Here is an 18,105-nt window from a genome sequence, read left to right as displayed (position 1 = left end):
GATGTTACTGTATAAAGAAAAGTACTACCTGCTTAACTAATTAATATTCATGTAGTCCTAATCATATTTAGTTATTAATATTTTTTTTAAGGAGAAAACAGACTTTTACTTACCCTGTAATAATTATTTCTGAGTAGCTTTGAGCACCCAAGCCCCAATTACCTCCATTAATGGGCCATTCCTGTAAGAAAAGATTATTGTGTAAAGCAATTTCCAAGCATAGCATGTATCTTCACAAAATATTTATGACAATAGTAAATAACATATTTCATTTCCAGAAAGGATTTTTAATTTCTCTAGAAAAGGTATCACTATCAACCACGTTAAGGTGAGAAGTATAAAATACTGAAATGTGAAGTAAAGAGTAAAATTCATGTTCAATACCTTTTTGCTGTAGCCTTGACGTTTCTGTCTAGCTCCAACAGAATAAAGTGCAGGAATAAGGTCCACGGGACAATCAGCAAAATATTCACAACATGTAACAGGGGATTCATGTATACTCAAAGGGTAGGGATTTTCAAATATAGGGTATCTTTAACAAGAGGAAAAGAAAAAACATTTGTTAATGAATGATTACCTATGATTAATGAAACAATGAAAAACATATTTAAACTTATTTAATAATAGGCTATTCTAGGGCTATCACTGAGAGTAAATGTTTTTAAATTCCTTTGTTTGACATGGTCTTGTTATTTTCAGGAAGAAAAAAAAATCATTATTGCAGTTAGCACGCACTAAGTTGATGTGAATTTTGGAATGCCGTAAAGTAAGGTAAGTAATACCATTCACTTAGACTTTAGGGTTTTCCTATCTCAGCACCACTCCTATTGTGGGTCAGACAGTATCACCGGGGCGGCCCTGTGCACTGAGGATGTTTAGCAGCACCCCTCCCCTCAACCTCAGATGTCTACACAGACACTGTCAAACGTCTCTTGAGGGGCAAAAGTGCCCCCAATCCAGAAATACTGAATGGGTAAACTCATTAAAACCATATTTAATGATTATCTCTCAGGAAATACAACTAATGTAATACAATGTCCTTCCATTCAAGAAATTTATAAGTAAACATGCTATCATCTAATCTAGAACAAGCAGAATGTTGGAAATACCACTAAAAGTTGCACAGGAGCTATGGTGAGAATTTACAGGTCAGCTATGATACATCTGGTTACGAGAGAATAGGAAAAGCTTGAAGAGGAAAAGAAGGCTGCCTTTGAAAGTTACGTGGATTTTTGATGGCAGTGACACACGTGGAATGTTTCAGCTGCTGGGAGCTAGGTAAGAAAAGACATGGACGTGTGATGCTTGTTTGACACTGTTCAGTTTTCCTGGAGAACAGGTACCAGGTTGGAAAGGTACGCTGAATCCCTTCTATGTAGAGTAGCAGGCTGAGAAACTGTTTTTACATAAAAAACCAACAGAGATCCAAAGGGATTTAAAGAAAAGAGTAACAAGATTGGTGAAGTGAAGTGAAGTTGAAGGTTGCTCAGTCATGTATGTCTGATTCTTTGCGACCCCATGGACTTTACAGTCTATGGAATTCTCTAGGCCAGAATACTGGAGTGGGTAGACTTTCCCTTCTCCAGGGGATAGTCCCAACCCAGGGACTGAACCTGGGGGGGATTCTTTACCAGCTAAGCCACAGGCGAAACCCAAGAATACTGGAGTGGGTAGCCTATTCCTTTCTCCAGTGGATCTTCCAAACCCAGGAATCGAACTGGGGAACAGGGATAGGCTACCCATTCCAGTATTCTTGGGCTTCCCCTTGTGGTTCAGCTGGTAAAGAATCCACCCTGGGTTCGACCCCTGGGTTGGGAAGATCCCCTGGAGAAGGGTTAGGCTACCCACTCCCCAGTATTCTGGCCTGGAGAATTCCATGGACCATATAGTCCAAGTCCATGGGGTCACAAAGAGTTGGACACGACTGAGTGACTTTCATTTTCACTTTCAAGGTATTCAAGTATTAGGTTGAATCATAAAAAATTTCAGAAATTCAACAATTTTGATATAAACTTGGATTTCTATATGAGTACCATAATGGAGAAATTTGGCAGGTAATGAGAAATGTGTATCTGTAGTTCTAAAAGGGAGTCCAGGTTATGAATATAAATGTAGCATTTTCAAAGAAATGAAACAGTCAATCCTAAAGAGACTCTTTCTTCACCACATACTAAAGTAACTGTTAACCAAATTTTATTTCTTACCCATTTTGTGCAAGGTCTATTAGTACTAAATCCTTTTCTAGCAGAACAACCACAGCATATGGTTCTTGAAAATCTGGAACAGGAAAACAAGGCATGAACAATAGTTACAAATATGCAAGAGGACTGCAAACTAGATAACAAAACATGTTGCCGTGGTTTTTATTTTGTTCCATTCAAATATTTAACATTCTGATATTGTACTTCATATAATGTAAGGGCAGTATGTTTTAAATGAGATAAATCTATATAATACACCATAAATAATTATTTGTTTTGTAAAGATGAGTTAGACAAGTTCAGTACCTTCCACGGTATTGCAAAGTCCAAGACAGTACATGAATAACATATCTCAAATTTAAATCTGAATACCCTTAAGAACAGCTCTCATTACTGGATCTCATAGAAATCCACTAGATTACCACTATAATATTATAACTCTTTCTTGGGTATTTTCTATGTGCATATCAACTATAAAATGCATTATATATTTATATCTCAATTAGCTGTAAATAAAAGCTAAATTTCCCCTGAAATAATAACATGTCAATGATAACGATTAATTTCATGTGTTAGCTTGTGTCTGCTATGGTGCCCATTTGTTTGGTCAAACACCAGTGCAGATGTTGCTGTGAAGGCATTTTTAAGATGTGATTAACATTTAAGTTAGTAGACTCTGAGTAAAGTAGAAAATTGTAGATAATTTGGGTGGGTCTCATTCAATCAGTTGAAGGCCTGAAGAACAAAGACAAGAGGTGTTCTGAAAAAAGCAATTTGCCTCAAGATGGCAACTCAGAAATCTTCCCGAGTTTCCTGCCTTAAAAATTCTGATTCAAGACTGCAAATCAAACTCTTTCCTGAAGTTTCAAATCGGCAGTACATTTTCACAATTCCTTTAAAATAAATTCATGCTTCTGCTCTCATTCACCTTCTAAAATCTCCTATTGGTTCTGTTATTCTGGAAAACTGTAACTGACACACTAGATTTTTAGAGGATTTTTAAGTTGTTCTTAATGTGGACAGTTTTGTCTACCCTTCAGAGGCACTTGCTACCAAAATGTAGGATGAAACAGACACAGTTTATTAAACAAAATTTCTCAAATAAAATTTATAAAGTTATGAAGGCAGCGTTCCTTCCCCAGAAGAATCAGCACAATGGGATAAATGAAGTACTCGGAAAACAAGGAGGTCTTGCTCTAAATAATAGATATCTATAGAGAATGAATTTTAAAGATACAACACTTACCATTTGGGTACGGCGTTTCACACAGCGTCAGAAAGTCAACAATTGAGTAGTCCATTTCTAGCACTGCAGTACTTTTCCCATGCATTACTGTTAAGCAAGGTCTTCTTCCTACAGTGTCATATGACAAGCCTCCTGATAAAATAATAAAAGGTTCCCTGGAAATAAAATACACAGTTAGGATTATAAACAGCATACTGGAATCTATCTTCTTGCTGTATCATAAATTCTTTTTTAGTGAAATAATAAAATCTTAAATTTTAACATTTTTTAGGCACCATTTAATTGATTACTCACATGTAGATTTTTAAATTGCAATAGGTAAAACCCAGGTGAATTCTTAAAAATTAACCTACAGTGTGTATGAACACTGACCACATTCTATTCTCATATCTCCTTTTGGTCCCTATATTTTTTTTCCTTTATCCTCTTTATACAATTTTCAAAAAGTTCTCCCTGGGTTTCTCCTGTTAAATCTCTTAAATGTACTGCCATTATTTTCAATCCTAATAACCAGACCTTCTCAACAGAAAATTCTAAGAGAGAATGTGAATACCCTAAAGCACCCATTATATGCAATGAATTAACTTCTCAAAGATGCATCAAGCATGTACTAGCCACAAATCACCCCTGAGAAAACTGAAAAAATGGTCACTCAAATCATTTTCTGTAATGCTTAATTCTCTCCTGGAAGCTTGGTTGGTATCCTCAGAACTACAACTCCCATGCACATCTATCAACTGCCCTTTTGACACTTCTATTGAGTCCTATAACTTTGTCTCCTTATTAGTCATTAGTAAATGTAATGATTTACTTTTAAAAGCTACATATTTAAATATGAAAAAAGAAAAGTATCTAAATATCTTTTCATATGCTTTGATCTATGTGTATTTCTTGACTTCCTTGCACATGCTTTTCATCCATGTTTTATTGGATTAGTATCTTTTCTAACTGTTTTCTAAGAGTTTTTTGCATTCTAAAGAAACCAGCTCTTGATCTGTCACATGTATCATCCCATTTGTTGGTGGGGAGTTGTTCATGGTGCATCACACAGATGAATGAGTTTTGAGGTAGTTTCATAGTGTTTCCTCTAGGTGTCTCTATCCCCCTCCTCTCACACCTAGTACAAGTAGTATGTGATAATATGTAACGTTAAACATAGCTAGTTCTGGAACTACACTGCCTCTATTTAAATCTCAGCTCTGGCTCTACTTTCCCCAAGACCTTGCATAAGGTGCTTAATCTCTCCTTGCCAAGTTTTTGCGTCTAAATAACATGGAGCCAGAGTGGTAAGTATTGCAGTTCAGTCACTCTGTGTCCGACTCTTTGCGATCCCATGGACTGTAGCACGCCAGGTCTCCTTGTCCAGCACCAACTGCCAAAGCTTGCTCAAATTCATATCCATCGAGTTGGTGATGCCATCCAACCATCTCATCCTCTGTCATCCCCTTCTCTGCCTGCCTTTAATCTTTCCTAGCATCAGGGTCTTTTCCAATGAGTCAGTTCTTTGCATCAAGTGGCCAAAGTATTGGAGCTTCAGCATCAGTCCTTCCAATGAGTATTCAGGACTGATTTCCTTTAGGATGGACTGGTTGGATCTCCTTGCAGTCCAAGGACTCTCAAAAGTCGTCTTCAGCACCACAGTTCAAAAGCATCAATTCTTTGGCGCTCAGCTTTCTTTATGGTCCAACTCTCACACCCATATATGACTACTGGAAAAACCACAGCATTGACTAGATGGACCTTTGTTGGCAAAGTAATGTCTCTGCTTTTTAATATGCTGTCTATGTTGGTCACAGCTTTTCTTCAAAGGAGCAAGTGTATTTATCCTCAGACAATTACTGAATTAATTAATATACGCAAAGCACTGGGTTCAGTGCCTGGTGTAAAGAATTACCTATTATTATTATCTTCAAATCATCATTCACTGAACTAATTACTTTGCTTATTGTTTTCCTCATGAAAACATGACCTCCATGAGGGGAAGGGTATTTATCTGTTTTGTTCACTGCTATATGCAAAACAGTGTGTTGCTGGTAAATAAGTACATTAACAAAAATGTTTGTTATGTTAACCATTGTCTAGCTTACTAACATTTAGATTTTTCAGCACTAAACTGTTTCGAGTAACAGACCTATACCCATACTTTCACTGTTCTCAATTCTTGACTTACTGTGATTATTGACTGTAGTCAGGAAAGTATATTTAATTTTCTTCTACTTTTCATTACATACAGTGAATAAACAATATAACTCTTCTGTATTCTGACATACAACATACAACTGAATGTAAAATACTAAAAAGGGTGAAGAGTCTAACAACATATACTTTTATAGAATGAGAGGCATGGGCCAGGTATTTAATATGTAATATTTCAAAAAAAGTCTGACAAGTTCATTTTTATATACATAAAACTTGCATTATTAATACAAGAACTATGAATAGGAAGATGCTAAGGTCCATTACAGAATAAAATTCCCATGGAGATACCAAGTAGGTATTGACAGGTAGGCAATCAGTTTATTAGACAAAGTCTTAATATGGTTTAAATAACATCATGGCATTTTGTTAAGTTTGTCCTCAAAACGCAACTACGTGTTTGCTCAGTGGCCTTGTAAATGCCTATACTTCTTTTGTAAATTTAGGAGAAAGAACAACAACAAAAAATTATGGGTAAAAATACATGAATAAGAAATAGCTTGAAAGGAGTATCAAGGTAATATTCTTTTTCATAATAATAAAAGTTTCCATAATTCAGCAATAAATGCATGTGTATGCATATTTTTTCTTATCTTATGGAATGTTTTTAAAAAATCACAACTGTTTGCCAGGCAGGAATCACCTGACTTACAAACTTAATGTCCCAAATCTTGAGGCATAAACATTAAGGAAATAAATATTTTACCAGAGGAAACCAGTCTTAAATACAATGATAAAACTGAGTTAAATATTTTAACATTTGACATGTAAAACTATAAAAATTCAAAAGTTTTGTTGACATTTGGAATTATATTCAAAGTTCTAGGAATCTAAATTACTTCTAGATAACATGTGAATTGTGGATGTGGATAACCTTTTTTTAAATAAATTATGCTTTTTGATGTTATAATAAGGTCTGGAAGTAATATAAGTTTTATTCAAGAGCCTGTCCTTTGAAGGCATCTAGGTTAGGAAGGTATTAGTTTGAACTTTTTGCAATTTTGACTGTTATTTTTAAGAGGCTAGACACTTCAGAAAATTACACGCTTCCTGACTCTGATCAAGCTCCCGAGGCTGGCCTTGACAATAGATTTGGCTGAAGTTGTGTTTCCAGGTTAAGCATTCTTCATTTTTTCTACTCAAGAAGTCATCTGTATAACCAATTCGCTCAACTCAGTCCCATAATACTGCCCATTCACCTGTACTCCTGAGAATAAAATGGTGGTTCATGCTTGTTCTGGACCGTTAACACACTGTTACAAGCATGAAGACAATAAATCAGGGTGGAGTGCTGAATGTGAGGGGGGCCTAGAGGGGCTACTGTAAAATAGAGCAGTCAGCAAAGGCCCCTAAAGTAACCACAGGTGAACTGGAATCAGAATGAAGAGGAGCCAGCCGATCGAAGATCTCGGGGTTGGAAGAGACGGATATACAGCTTAGACTGCACGAATAACCACCACAAAGACCTCAAGTCCAGAGTGAGCCTGGGCCGCCTGAGGGACTAAAAGGCCACCGTGGCTGCCACACACTGAGTAAAGCAATACATGGCAGATGACACGACCCCAAATCTTGCAAACACATCCTGTTTACACCATAATGAACTCAAGAACCTGACCATATTCTATGTCATCTTCTTAGTCAACATGAGTTCTGGCCCTAGTAACCTCCAACTTATATTCTTACAATAGTGTTTGGTTGTTCATTGCCTGAGCTATACTTGCCCCTCATTTTGTGTTGGGCTAATATCTGAAAGAGGTGGGAATACCTGACCTGCCTCTTGAGAAACCTATATGCAGGTCAGGAAGCAATAGTTAGAACTGGACATGGAACAACAGACTGGTTCCAAATAGGAAAAGGAGTACGTCAAGGCTGTATATTGTCACCCTGCATATTTAACTTATATGCAGAGTGACTTATATGCATTAACTTATATGCATATTTAACTTATATGCATGAGAAACGCTGGGCTGGAAGAAGCACAAGCTGGAATCAAGATTGCTGGGAGAAATATCAATAACCTCAGATATGCAGATGATACCACCCTTGTGGCAGAAAGTAAAGAGGAACTAAAAAGCCTCTTGAAAGTGAAAGAGGAGAGTGAAAAACTTGGCTTAAAGCTCAACATTCAGAAAACTAAGATCATGGCAACTGGTCTGATCACTTCATGGCAAATAGATGGAGAAACAGTGGAAACAGTGTCAGACTTTATTTTTTTGGGCTCCAAAATCACTGCAGATGGTGACTGCAGCCATGAAATTAAAAGACGCTTACTCCTTGGAAGCAAAGTTATGACCAACCTAGAGAGCATATTAAAAAGCAGAGACATCACTTTGCCAACAAAGGTCCATCTAGTCAAGGCTATGGTTTTCTCAGTGGTCATGTATGGATGACCATGTTGGACGGTAAAGAAAGCTGAGTGCCGAAAAATTGATGCTTTTGAACTGTGGTGCTGGTGAAGACTCTTGAGAGTCCCTTGGACTGCAAGGAGATCCAACCAGTTCATCCTGAGGGAGATCAGTCCTGGGTGTCCATTGGAAGGACTGATGCTGAAGTTGAAACTCCAATACTTTGGCCACCTCATGTGAAGAGTTGACTCATTGGAAAAGACCCTGATGCTGGGAAAGATTGAAGGCAGGAGGAGAAGGGGATGACAGAGGATGAGATGCCTGGATGGCATCACCGACTCGATGGACATGAGTTTGAGTAAACTCCGGGAGTTGGTGATAGACAGGGAGGCCTGGCGTGCTGTGGTCCATGGGGTCACAAAGAGTCGGACACGACTGAGCGACTGAACTGAACTGAACATCCATTTCTCCTTTAAAACTCAGTCCAATCCATATTTTTCCTGACCCATCCTTCCTGAGTTGGATGCCCTTCCTGTGTTCCTAAGCACCCTCCACATACCTCTTCTTTTTTTTTTTTTTCCACATACCTCTTCTCAGCATTTCCACACCGAATTTTCATTATCTACTTTCCATTTATACTGTGAGCTCCTTCAGGACACAGAATGGTATTTAACCCCTGTACTCATAGGCCCTAGGCAAGGTATCCCCAAATGTTTTTGTCACATACATTGTAAACATCACTAAACCTACTGCTCAGCTGGTCACTGGTACTAGACTTAACTGACTCCTGTAGGAGAAGCCCCGCATCTCAGTCAGATTGGAGAAGGAAATGGCAACCTACTCCGGTAATCTTGCCTGGGAAATTCCATGGACAGAGGAGCCCGGTGGGCTACAGTCCATGAGGTCTTAAAGAGTCAGACACAATTTAGCAACTAAACAACAACAACATTGAGAAGCACTATCTAAAGAAGCTTGAAATACAACTGCTGTGCTATTGATACTCTTTTGCATAATTAGTACTCTTACCTATATTATTCACTACTCCTAAATATTTTTAAGATTGGAATTTAAGTTCTAAATACGTAATCTCATATGCCATTGATTTATACTACTAATCTTATCAAATTCCACAAGTTTTTCCAAATGAAGATACCCCATTCTATTTCAGAGCTGTGTGCTGTGTTGTACTCGGGTTGCTCAGTCGTGTCTGATCTTTGTGACCCCATGCGCCCGCCAGGATCCTCAGTCCATGGGATGTTGCAGGCAAGAATACTGGAGTGGTATAATACTTTACATGTGGTGAGCAGAATTGTACCTTAGCTCTTGAAAGCTACCAGGTAACAAATACCTTATCCTTACCATTCTACTCTCAGAGCTTAACACGAAGTCCAAACACACACTTATTACTGACTGAATTAATAAATAATTATTAATTTTTATAAGACCCTATATCATATGGGGCTTCCCTGGTGGCTCAGAGGTTAAGGTGTCTGCCTGCAATGCGGAAGACCTGGGTTTGATCCCTGGGGTGGGAAGATCCCCTGGAGAAGGAAACGGCAACCCACTCCAGTATTCTTGCCTGGAGAATCCCATGGACAGAGGAGCCTGGTGGGCTACAATTCACGGGGAAGCAGAGAGTTGGACACGACTGAGCAACTTCACTATGGCTATATCATATTTCTCAGATTCTTAGTTCACCTTTCAGATGTAAATTTGCATTATCTAATTTGAATAGTCTAAGAGAAATTTGTGCAATGATGACCTCTTATTTGGTGTCAAATTAGACTCACCTGCACACATGGTTAGAGTAGAACACAAATTGTGAAGCACTCGGAACAAGTGAATTCCTTCCAGAGAGTTTTTGAGCCAAGAAATCAAAATGGAATAAGCAAAAACAAAGGTTTCAAAAATGTGAACGTTTAATGCAAGGGCCAGGAAGCAAAAAAGAAAATAAAATTGAAAATACAGGGAAATGGGACTTCCTTGGCAGTCCAGGGGCTTCCAGTGAAGAAGATGTGGGTTTGATCCCTGGTTGGGGAACTAAGACTCCGGTATGTGGCTGGCATGGGCAAAAAAAAAATACAAAATAAAAATAAAAGAAGAAAACATTGGGAGATGAATTTCTAACCATATAGTGTTACAGTCTCAAACAATGTTGCTCAAACTATCTGTGGTCAAGAACTATTTAAAAATTTTTAAATTCACTGGAAATCTATGCTTTTTGTAAGGAAAAACAACAACTAAAGTGTGTGTAGATGTGGCAATGTCAAATGAGATTGAAGTTTCTACACTCTACTCTTGATTTCTGTACTTATTTTGTGTCAGATCAGTTAGCAGAGTGGACTCATTCATACATTACGCTTTGAATAGCGGAGCACAGAAAGCTGAGCCTCCTAATGACTGGCACTTACTGACTTAGTGCCATTAAGGATCTCACTATAAGACCCCACACCCCTTACACTCTGCAGACTTCAATCAGAAACCACAGAACTCTTTAGCTGGGCCTGGATGGAGAGGCTGATTACAAGAACAACTCTTTGATAAAAAGAGAACTACTGCTTAGTTATAAGAAGTTTTCATCAAGGTATTATTTGAGTGAACAGAGAAATACCTGGATACCATAAGAATAAATCACTATGATAATGAGATAATTTGCTAGTATGATGAAGATGATGTTCAATTATATTTCCGGTTCATATTTGTACATCGGCCAATTTTAAGAGGACCCTTTGGGGCCAAGGGAGTCACTTCCAGACAGTGTTTCACTAGTGACTAACCCTAAGAATCTTTTGCTAATACAGATAAAGTTATGAGTTTGGAGTAAAAATAAGGTAAACTAAAATAAAAATAAAAAAAGATAACATTTAAACAAGTTTCTGTTCATTTCATGACTAATTTAACAATGATAATACAGTTTTGGTAGAGTGGGTCTGTTATACTACAGTATTTGCATAAAATACAGGATTTTAATTTTATGTCAAATATTTTATTACAATTTTTCTTATGTTAAATTGTTAAGAGCAATTGGATTTAATACACATCCTTCAAGGTAATAAAAATATGGTATCTCAAAATATTTCCTTTTGGATAAGTCCTCTAAATGCCTATGTGACATGCAACAGTGATTCTTACTATGGTCCGTGACTGCTAGGGGTTCCCAAGACTCTTTCCAAAAAATCACTAAGGGTAAAACTATTTTCATTGTGATATTAAGACATCACTTGCCTTTTTTACTATGTTGATATATGATGGCACAAAAGTAACAGTAATTGAATAAAACTCCTGCACCTCAGACTGAACTGAATAGGCATCAATCAAAACAGTGGCACCAAAATCTACTAGTTATAGTCTTTACCACCACATGTCAAGGAGGATTCTTTTTTTTCTCACTTTAAAGTGTCCTTGATGAAGTAGTAAAATGACTACTTTTAAATTTTACATCTTGACCCTAGGGCTTTAGTTTATTAAAAGGGGTTCTATTAGCACCATGGAAAGAAATGTCCAACACTGTTCTGAGAAAATGGGAGCAGATCTGAGTAGTAGTATGAAACTTGTTGTCATTCAGTCACTAAGTCGTGTCCGACTCTTCGAGACACCATGGACTGCAGCATGCCAGTCTTCCTTGCTCCTCACCATCTCCTGGAATCTGCTCAAACTCATGTCCATTCAGCTGGTGATGCCATCCAACCATCTCATCCTCTGTCTCCCCCTTCTCCTCCTGCCTTCAATCTTTGCCAGCATCAGGGTCTTTTCCAATAAGCTGACTCTTCGCATCAGATGGCCAATGTATTAGAGCTTCAGCTTTAGCATCAGTCCTTCCAATGAATATTCAGGGTTGATTTCCTTTAGGATTGACTGGTTTGATTTCCCTGCTGTCCAAGGGACTCTCAAGAGCCTTCCCCAGCATCACAGTTCAAAAGCATCAATTCTTCAGTGCTCAGCCTTTATGGTCCAACTCTCACATCCGTACATGACTACTGGAAACACCACAGCTTTGACTATAACAACCTTTGTCAGCAAAATTATGTCTCTTCTTTTTAATCTGCTGTCTAGGTTTGTCATAGCTTTCCTTCCAAGGAATAGTATAAGAGCTGTAGTTTATTATTTTAGACGTTAAAGAGATTTCCAAAATAAAACAATTCCCCTAATTTTTTTAGAATGTTAAAGTTATTTTAAAATATATTAATACACATTTTTAAAATTCTAAACTTTATTTCTAATATGGTAAATATCAAAAGATAAAAACCCACAAAAATAAAAGTTCTTTTTGGTTCTTCATAATTAAAAGTGTAAAGGATTCTGAGATTAGCTTGTGGATAGCTAGTATACACCTAAAAATTAAGCCCACACAAAAGAAAATACGCAATGACAGGTTTTCATTTTAATAAAGGTGGTAACAGTTAATGGGTTATAATAATTATTAAGAGATTATATAATTATATAAATGTTATTATAATTTAAAAAGGTATTATTTGTGGACTTGGGTTTATTAGCGGATTCTATTAGTACAATACAAAGAAATAAAGTGGCATTCTTCTGTAAATTATCTTCTTTTGACCATTAGATTAGTGATATTTATCAAAGTCCTATGACGTCTGTACTTAGTCACTCAGTCATGTCAGACTCTCTGTGACCCCATAGACTGTAGCCTGCCAGGCCCCTCTGTCCATGGGGATTTTCCTGGCAAGAATACTGGAGTGGGTTGCCATGCCCTCCTCCAGGGGATCCACCTAACCCAGGAAAATGTCTTCTGTTTATACTAGTCAAATTTTAAAGTCTTCCTTAATCATTTAAGACTTTTTAAGAGTTATTTAGCATTGGTCCTCTAATATCTGAAATTCTCATTTAAATAATTGCCCACAAATCACAAATTTAAAGATAAAGGCAGAAAAATCCATGAATTCTAAAGTCCTTGCTTAATTATGAAAGGGAAATAGGATCTCAGAACACCATTCCCACCTTGGAGGCAAAAACTTCCTTAAGTGCTACTATGAACTGAAAATTTCATGAACCATAAAAACTTCAGAAGAATTACAGTAACTCTCTAGTAGCCCATAAAGGCTGATAATGATAATAAAAGCTAGTATGATGAAGTTGCCCTGCAATGGCAACATAACTTTTCTCCACCTGTGCTTTTCAGGACAGAGCATCAGTTGTAGTGTGAAGTTAAACAGAAAGCCAAAACAGTAAGCATCATATGGTAAATCAATGAGATAAAGATACAGAGTTTAGTAGACCTATCCTAACCATACAAATTCCACAAAACTTGTGCTGTGGGATTTTACAGTTTTTATATACAGATTCATTAGGCTACATAAGATTTATAAGGACATAACAGTAATTCATATCAGTGTAATACTCTGGTTTTCTCTAGTATCAATATATACAGAAAAATTCAACTATTTAACAATTAGACTTTCTTCTTTTTTTCCCAAAAAGAAATCTAAACTTTTTAATGCAGTCTTTGCCACATGGAATTAAATTATGATGAAATGAATCATATATGAGGTTCACAGTGTCACAAGTATAATTTCAAAGCTTATTTATAAAACAACATTTAAAAGTCATTTACTGCAAATAGTCTTACATGGATTTTATTGTTGTCTTCTAGGAAAATACAACCTAAATTATGTAAGCTAATATCAATATATATTATAAACATGCAAGTAGTGGGCTCCAAAATCACTGTGGAAGGTGACTGCAGCCATGAAATTAAAAGACACTTGCTCCTCGGAAGAAAAGCTATGACAAACCTAGATAGTGTATTAAAAAGCAGAGACATGACTTTGCTGACAGAGGTCCATATAGTCAAAGGTCCAGTAGTCATGTATGGATGTGAGAGCTGGACCGTGAAAAAAGCTGAGTGTTGAATAATTGATGCTTCTGAATTGTGGTGCTAGAGAAGACTTGAGAGTCCCTTAGACTGCAAGGAGATCAAACCAGTCCATCCTAAAGGAAATCAGTCCTGAATACTCATTGGAAGGACTCATGCTGAAGCTGAAAGCCCAATATTTTGGCCACCTGATGCGTAGAGTCAACTCATTTGAAAAGACCCTCATGCTGGGAAAGATTGAAGGCAAAAAGAAAAGAGGACAGCAGAGGATGAGATGGTTAGATAGCATCATCGACTCAGTGGACATGAATCTGAGCCAACTCAGGAAGACAGTGAAGGACAGGGAAGCTTGGCATGCTGCTGCAGTCCATGGGGTCACAAAGAGTTGGACACGACTTAGCAACTGAACAAAAACAACAACCAATGAAACATCAACTAAGACACTGAGTCTATGTACAGATCACAGTGAGGTCATTTTAGGGACAGGAAAAATTGTAGATTAGGATGAGTAAAGATGGGAAATATACCCTTAGATTAGCTTCAATAATACATAAGGCTTTAAGAATGCACTAGAGAACCAATTTTTTTTTTTCTTGGCTTCCCTAGTGACTCAGAAGGTAAAGAATCCGCTTGCAATGTGGGAGATCTGGATTTGATCCCTGGGTTGGGAAGATCCCCTAAAGAAGGAATTGGCAACTCACTCCAGAATTCTTATCTGGAGAATCCCCATGGACAGAGGAGCCTGGCAGGCTACAGTCCATGGGATCGCAAAGAGTTGGACACGACTGAGTGACTATGCACAGAGAACCAACTTACAGGAAAAGGGAGCATGGCCCTAAAAGAAACTGTAGGAGAGCTCAGAATGAACTTCAGTAGTAGGCAAAGTAGAAAAAATCAACTAGAGGCAGTATAAGAAGGCAATGTCTTAACAGCCATAACAAAAAAGCAACAATTTTGAAAATGATTAGGTTTGAAATAAAACTGTGTATTTTAATATATAATACATATTCAAAACTATAGACAAGTTTATGAATAATTTCTGGTCCCTGTGAAAACATAAAAGCTTAGCTGGACAAACACAAAAAATTAAATTGGAAAGTTCCTATGAATCATTGCTGCTTTGCCTGCAGATAGAAATAAATTTAACTTCAACCCCCAATTATGACAGCATGCTGCCTTTCCATTAACAGCATTCATTTAGGAGTTCACATTATGGTTAGAGAATTTTTAAGAAAATTCTAAAGCATAAATGCTGATTTTAAGGTAGTAAATTAATTAAAAACAAAGTCATACTGCATTGATAAGACTATGAAATTATATTTTATACTTCTTTAAAGTGTAATTTCAAAAAGAAATGTGTCTATTTGTCAAGGTTCCTAGAAAGATTTTATCTTCAAAATTTTACCACTGGAAATTTACTGTAAAGAAACAGTATAATAGCAAAAATCTTCTGCTGAATTCTCTATAGTATCACGAGAGAATATGTTCACTACTATATTAGTAATATCATAACTTGATTATCTATAATGTGAAAAACTAAATGTTTGAAAAAAGGTAGGCATGTCTGAGTAAACCATACAGCCTTTGAAACCAATTTTAAAAATTGATAAAACTAGGATATTTTAGATAGAGTAAGAGGACAAAAGACTACCAAACTGAATATCCTCAAAGAATAAAGTTAAGTGAAAATGGATATGCATTTGAAAAAAGACTTAGGGAAAATGAACCCATGAAAAAAATTGTTTCAGAATAGTGGAATTACAGGTCCTGTTTCTCTTGTTAGGATTTTATTTAATGTCAAAAATTAAAAAAAAAAATCATCTAGATACTTCCAAAAACAGTTCAGAGAATAAGATAATAACAGTGGTTAAAATGAAACTAAGTTTTCGTGACTAATTAAACTTTTTAAAAGTGCATTTTTCCTGTGAAATATCTGAACAGCTTGCCAATTTTTAATGTCATCTCCATATCCATTATTATTCTTTGCACTAAAGTACTGCTAAAATGTAGCTTATGCTGAAAATTTTTCTGCTTTTTAGATCACTCAAGAAAAAGCAAATTAAGTCATGATATTATTATGCTTCATTCATTCAACTATCAGTTTACTGAGTGCTTTGTGTGTGGAAGTCACTGTAGCAGGGGCTAAGAATTCTTCTTCTCCATCCTTTAGTTTCCCTAGTTTCATTCCATTCTCCAAACCTGTGCACTCCCCTCTGCCACACTGTTTATTCTTATCATCTGCTTCACCTACTCCAGTATTCCATTTCAGGATCTAAGATCTATATAATTCTAAGATTTTTGGTTTTGTTTGTTGTTTAGTTGCTAAGTCATGTCCGACGCCATATTAAAAACTTTTTCTAAAAGAATAGATCACATAATCATATAAAAATGCTTTCAAAATTTAAGAAAGAAGGTTATCTTCTCCATCTGTACTTTGGAATCATTATGAGAAATCCACTCTAAAACTTTCTTCTAAACGTATTTCATTTTCAGTGTCTCCTATTCCAAAGACCCTTACTTTTCTGCCATTAGTCATATGGAGGTCTTCTCTAATTTAAAGTGAAAATAAAAATCTGCATCTTGGGATTTCCATGGTGGACCAGTGGTTAAGACTCCTCGCTCCTGATGCAGGCAGCAAGGGTTTGATCACTGGTTGGGGAACTAATATCCCACATGTTATGCACGATGGCCAAAATAAATAAATACTGCTTTCTACTCTCAAATAAAAAAAAAGAATCTGCACCTTACTCTTCTTGATGACACATAATTGCTACTTATATCTACTGGTGAATTCACTAAATACATGTTCTACATGAGGGTTTTCCATTATGAATCCATTCATATCTTTTTCTTTAACATCCCCACATTCTGGTTTATGTTTGAAATACTACTCAAGCGCCTTTTTACAAGTTAATCTTTCATACAATATATATCTCCTAACTTTTCTTCTGTTATCTTTCTACAGAAGTAAACAATGCTTGCTTACTCTTTCCTAGAAACACTTCAAGATTATGATTATCTTAAATTTCCATTCGCCCTGTTTGGAGTCTGCTAGTCTTCTTTTCTATTTAATTTTAGCATCTTTCAAGGTAAAACACTAGTGCTGGGAGCGCTGGTGCTACAGGGTTCTGAGCTGTCAGAGAACCATCCGGTATATGCTGCTGTTTTATACTGAAGCAACGTCACCTCCATTTTAGCAACTGCCACTGGTTAAATACACTTCTAAGGCTTCATAACACATCTGCTTTCCAAAACAGTTAACATGTAAAATTTGCTAATGACAGAAAAATGGATTTGGATATCAGTAGACTTAATTAAATATGGATATAATTTTAATTTAGCTGTAATAAATTAAATGTTAATAAAAATGCTTAAAAATAGAAAAATCTTAGTACTTTAAATTGATAGATGACATGGACAAAACCCAATCTTGAGCATATACTTATACAGCTACTAAATGAAGTTTTCTGATGTTAGAAGAAACAGCTATCAATCCAGTAGTCTCAGTGTTTTATGTTATAATCAAGAAAGTGAATAATAACGTATACTGTTAGGTATGAGGTTTAAAGAGTAAGATTAGGAGAGGATGTTTTACTTTTGAAAGAATGAAAATAATATAGATAAATCTGCAGTGGGTCATAAGAATGTCTCTGAAGACAGTGATAAAATGAGAATCAGCCAATTTGAGATTGAAACTTGCTGAATTGATTGAAACTTTACTTGTAAAAGTAACAAGTAAATAGGGAAGGTTATCTGATGAGACATTTGAAATTTTAAGAGTCCGTGGATTCAGAAAGGTCTTTTCCCATTAGGTACAATTAAATATAAATCTGCTTGTGGATTTTTCCACAACATGGGTATATGACCAAGTGCTATGACCATGCATGGATACCATAAAAACCAAGTGGGCATCATCAGGCTAGAATTAAATCTGCAGCCTGGAAGCAACCTACAAAGCTCTCTGGTCATGAGTAGCTAGGGTTACTTGCATTAAGTCATCCAGGCTAAGAGGCACAGACAGATTCCTCAGCTCACATAATCAAGTACACTTGATTATGTACCAAGTACGATTTAATAATATATTTAAAAAGTCAATCTGATAAGCTAGCAAATATAAAGAAGAATGCAGTTCTTGGTGAACTGAGTGACTTATGAGGGATTAGTATAATCCAATCCTAACCCAGGCTATCTGTGAGCATGTCCAGTATACTGATTAAGACCTCCAGCTCTGGGGTCAATCTGGGCTCAAAATCGGCTCTATTACTTCATGGGTCAAGCTAGTTA

General features: G+C 36.5%; 1 protein-coding gene across 4 annotated transcripts in view; it reads right to left on the bottom strand.

The window, feature by feature from the left end:
* The window catches only part of STXBP5 (syntaxin binding protein 5), a 152,858-nt gene that overhangs the window by 57,266 nt on the left and 77,487 nt on the right, over positions 1–18,105 (bottom strand). For all 4 annotated transcript variants that reach the window (XM_043887954.1, XM_043887955.1, XM_043887956.1 and 1 more), the window contains 4 exons: positions 3,448–3,602; positions 2,205–2,277; positions 385–532; positions 114–181 (listed from right to left, as the gene is read on the bottom strand). In XM_043887954.1, coding sequence (XP_043743889.1) covers positions 114–181; positions 385–532; positions 2,205–2,277; positions 3,448–3,602 — 444 coding nt within the window. The remainder of the gene's footprint in view (positions 1–113; positions 182–384; positions 533–2,204; positions 2,278–3,447; positions 3,603–18,105) is intronic.

This window comes from Cervus elaphus, chromosome 26 (genome assembly GCF_910594005.1).
Source record: "Cervus elaphus chromosome 26, mCerEla1.1, whole genome shotgun sequence".
Taxonomy (NCBI): domain Eukaryota; kingdom Metazoa; phylum Chordata; class Mammalia; order Artiodactyla; family Cervidae; genus Cervus; species Cervus elaphus.
The sequence above is the reverse complement of the archived record's forward strand: the minus strand, read 5'-3'. Positions and strand labels throughout refer to the sequence as shown.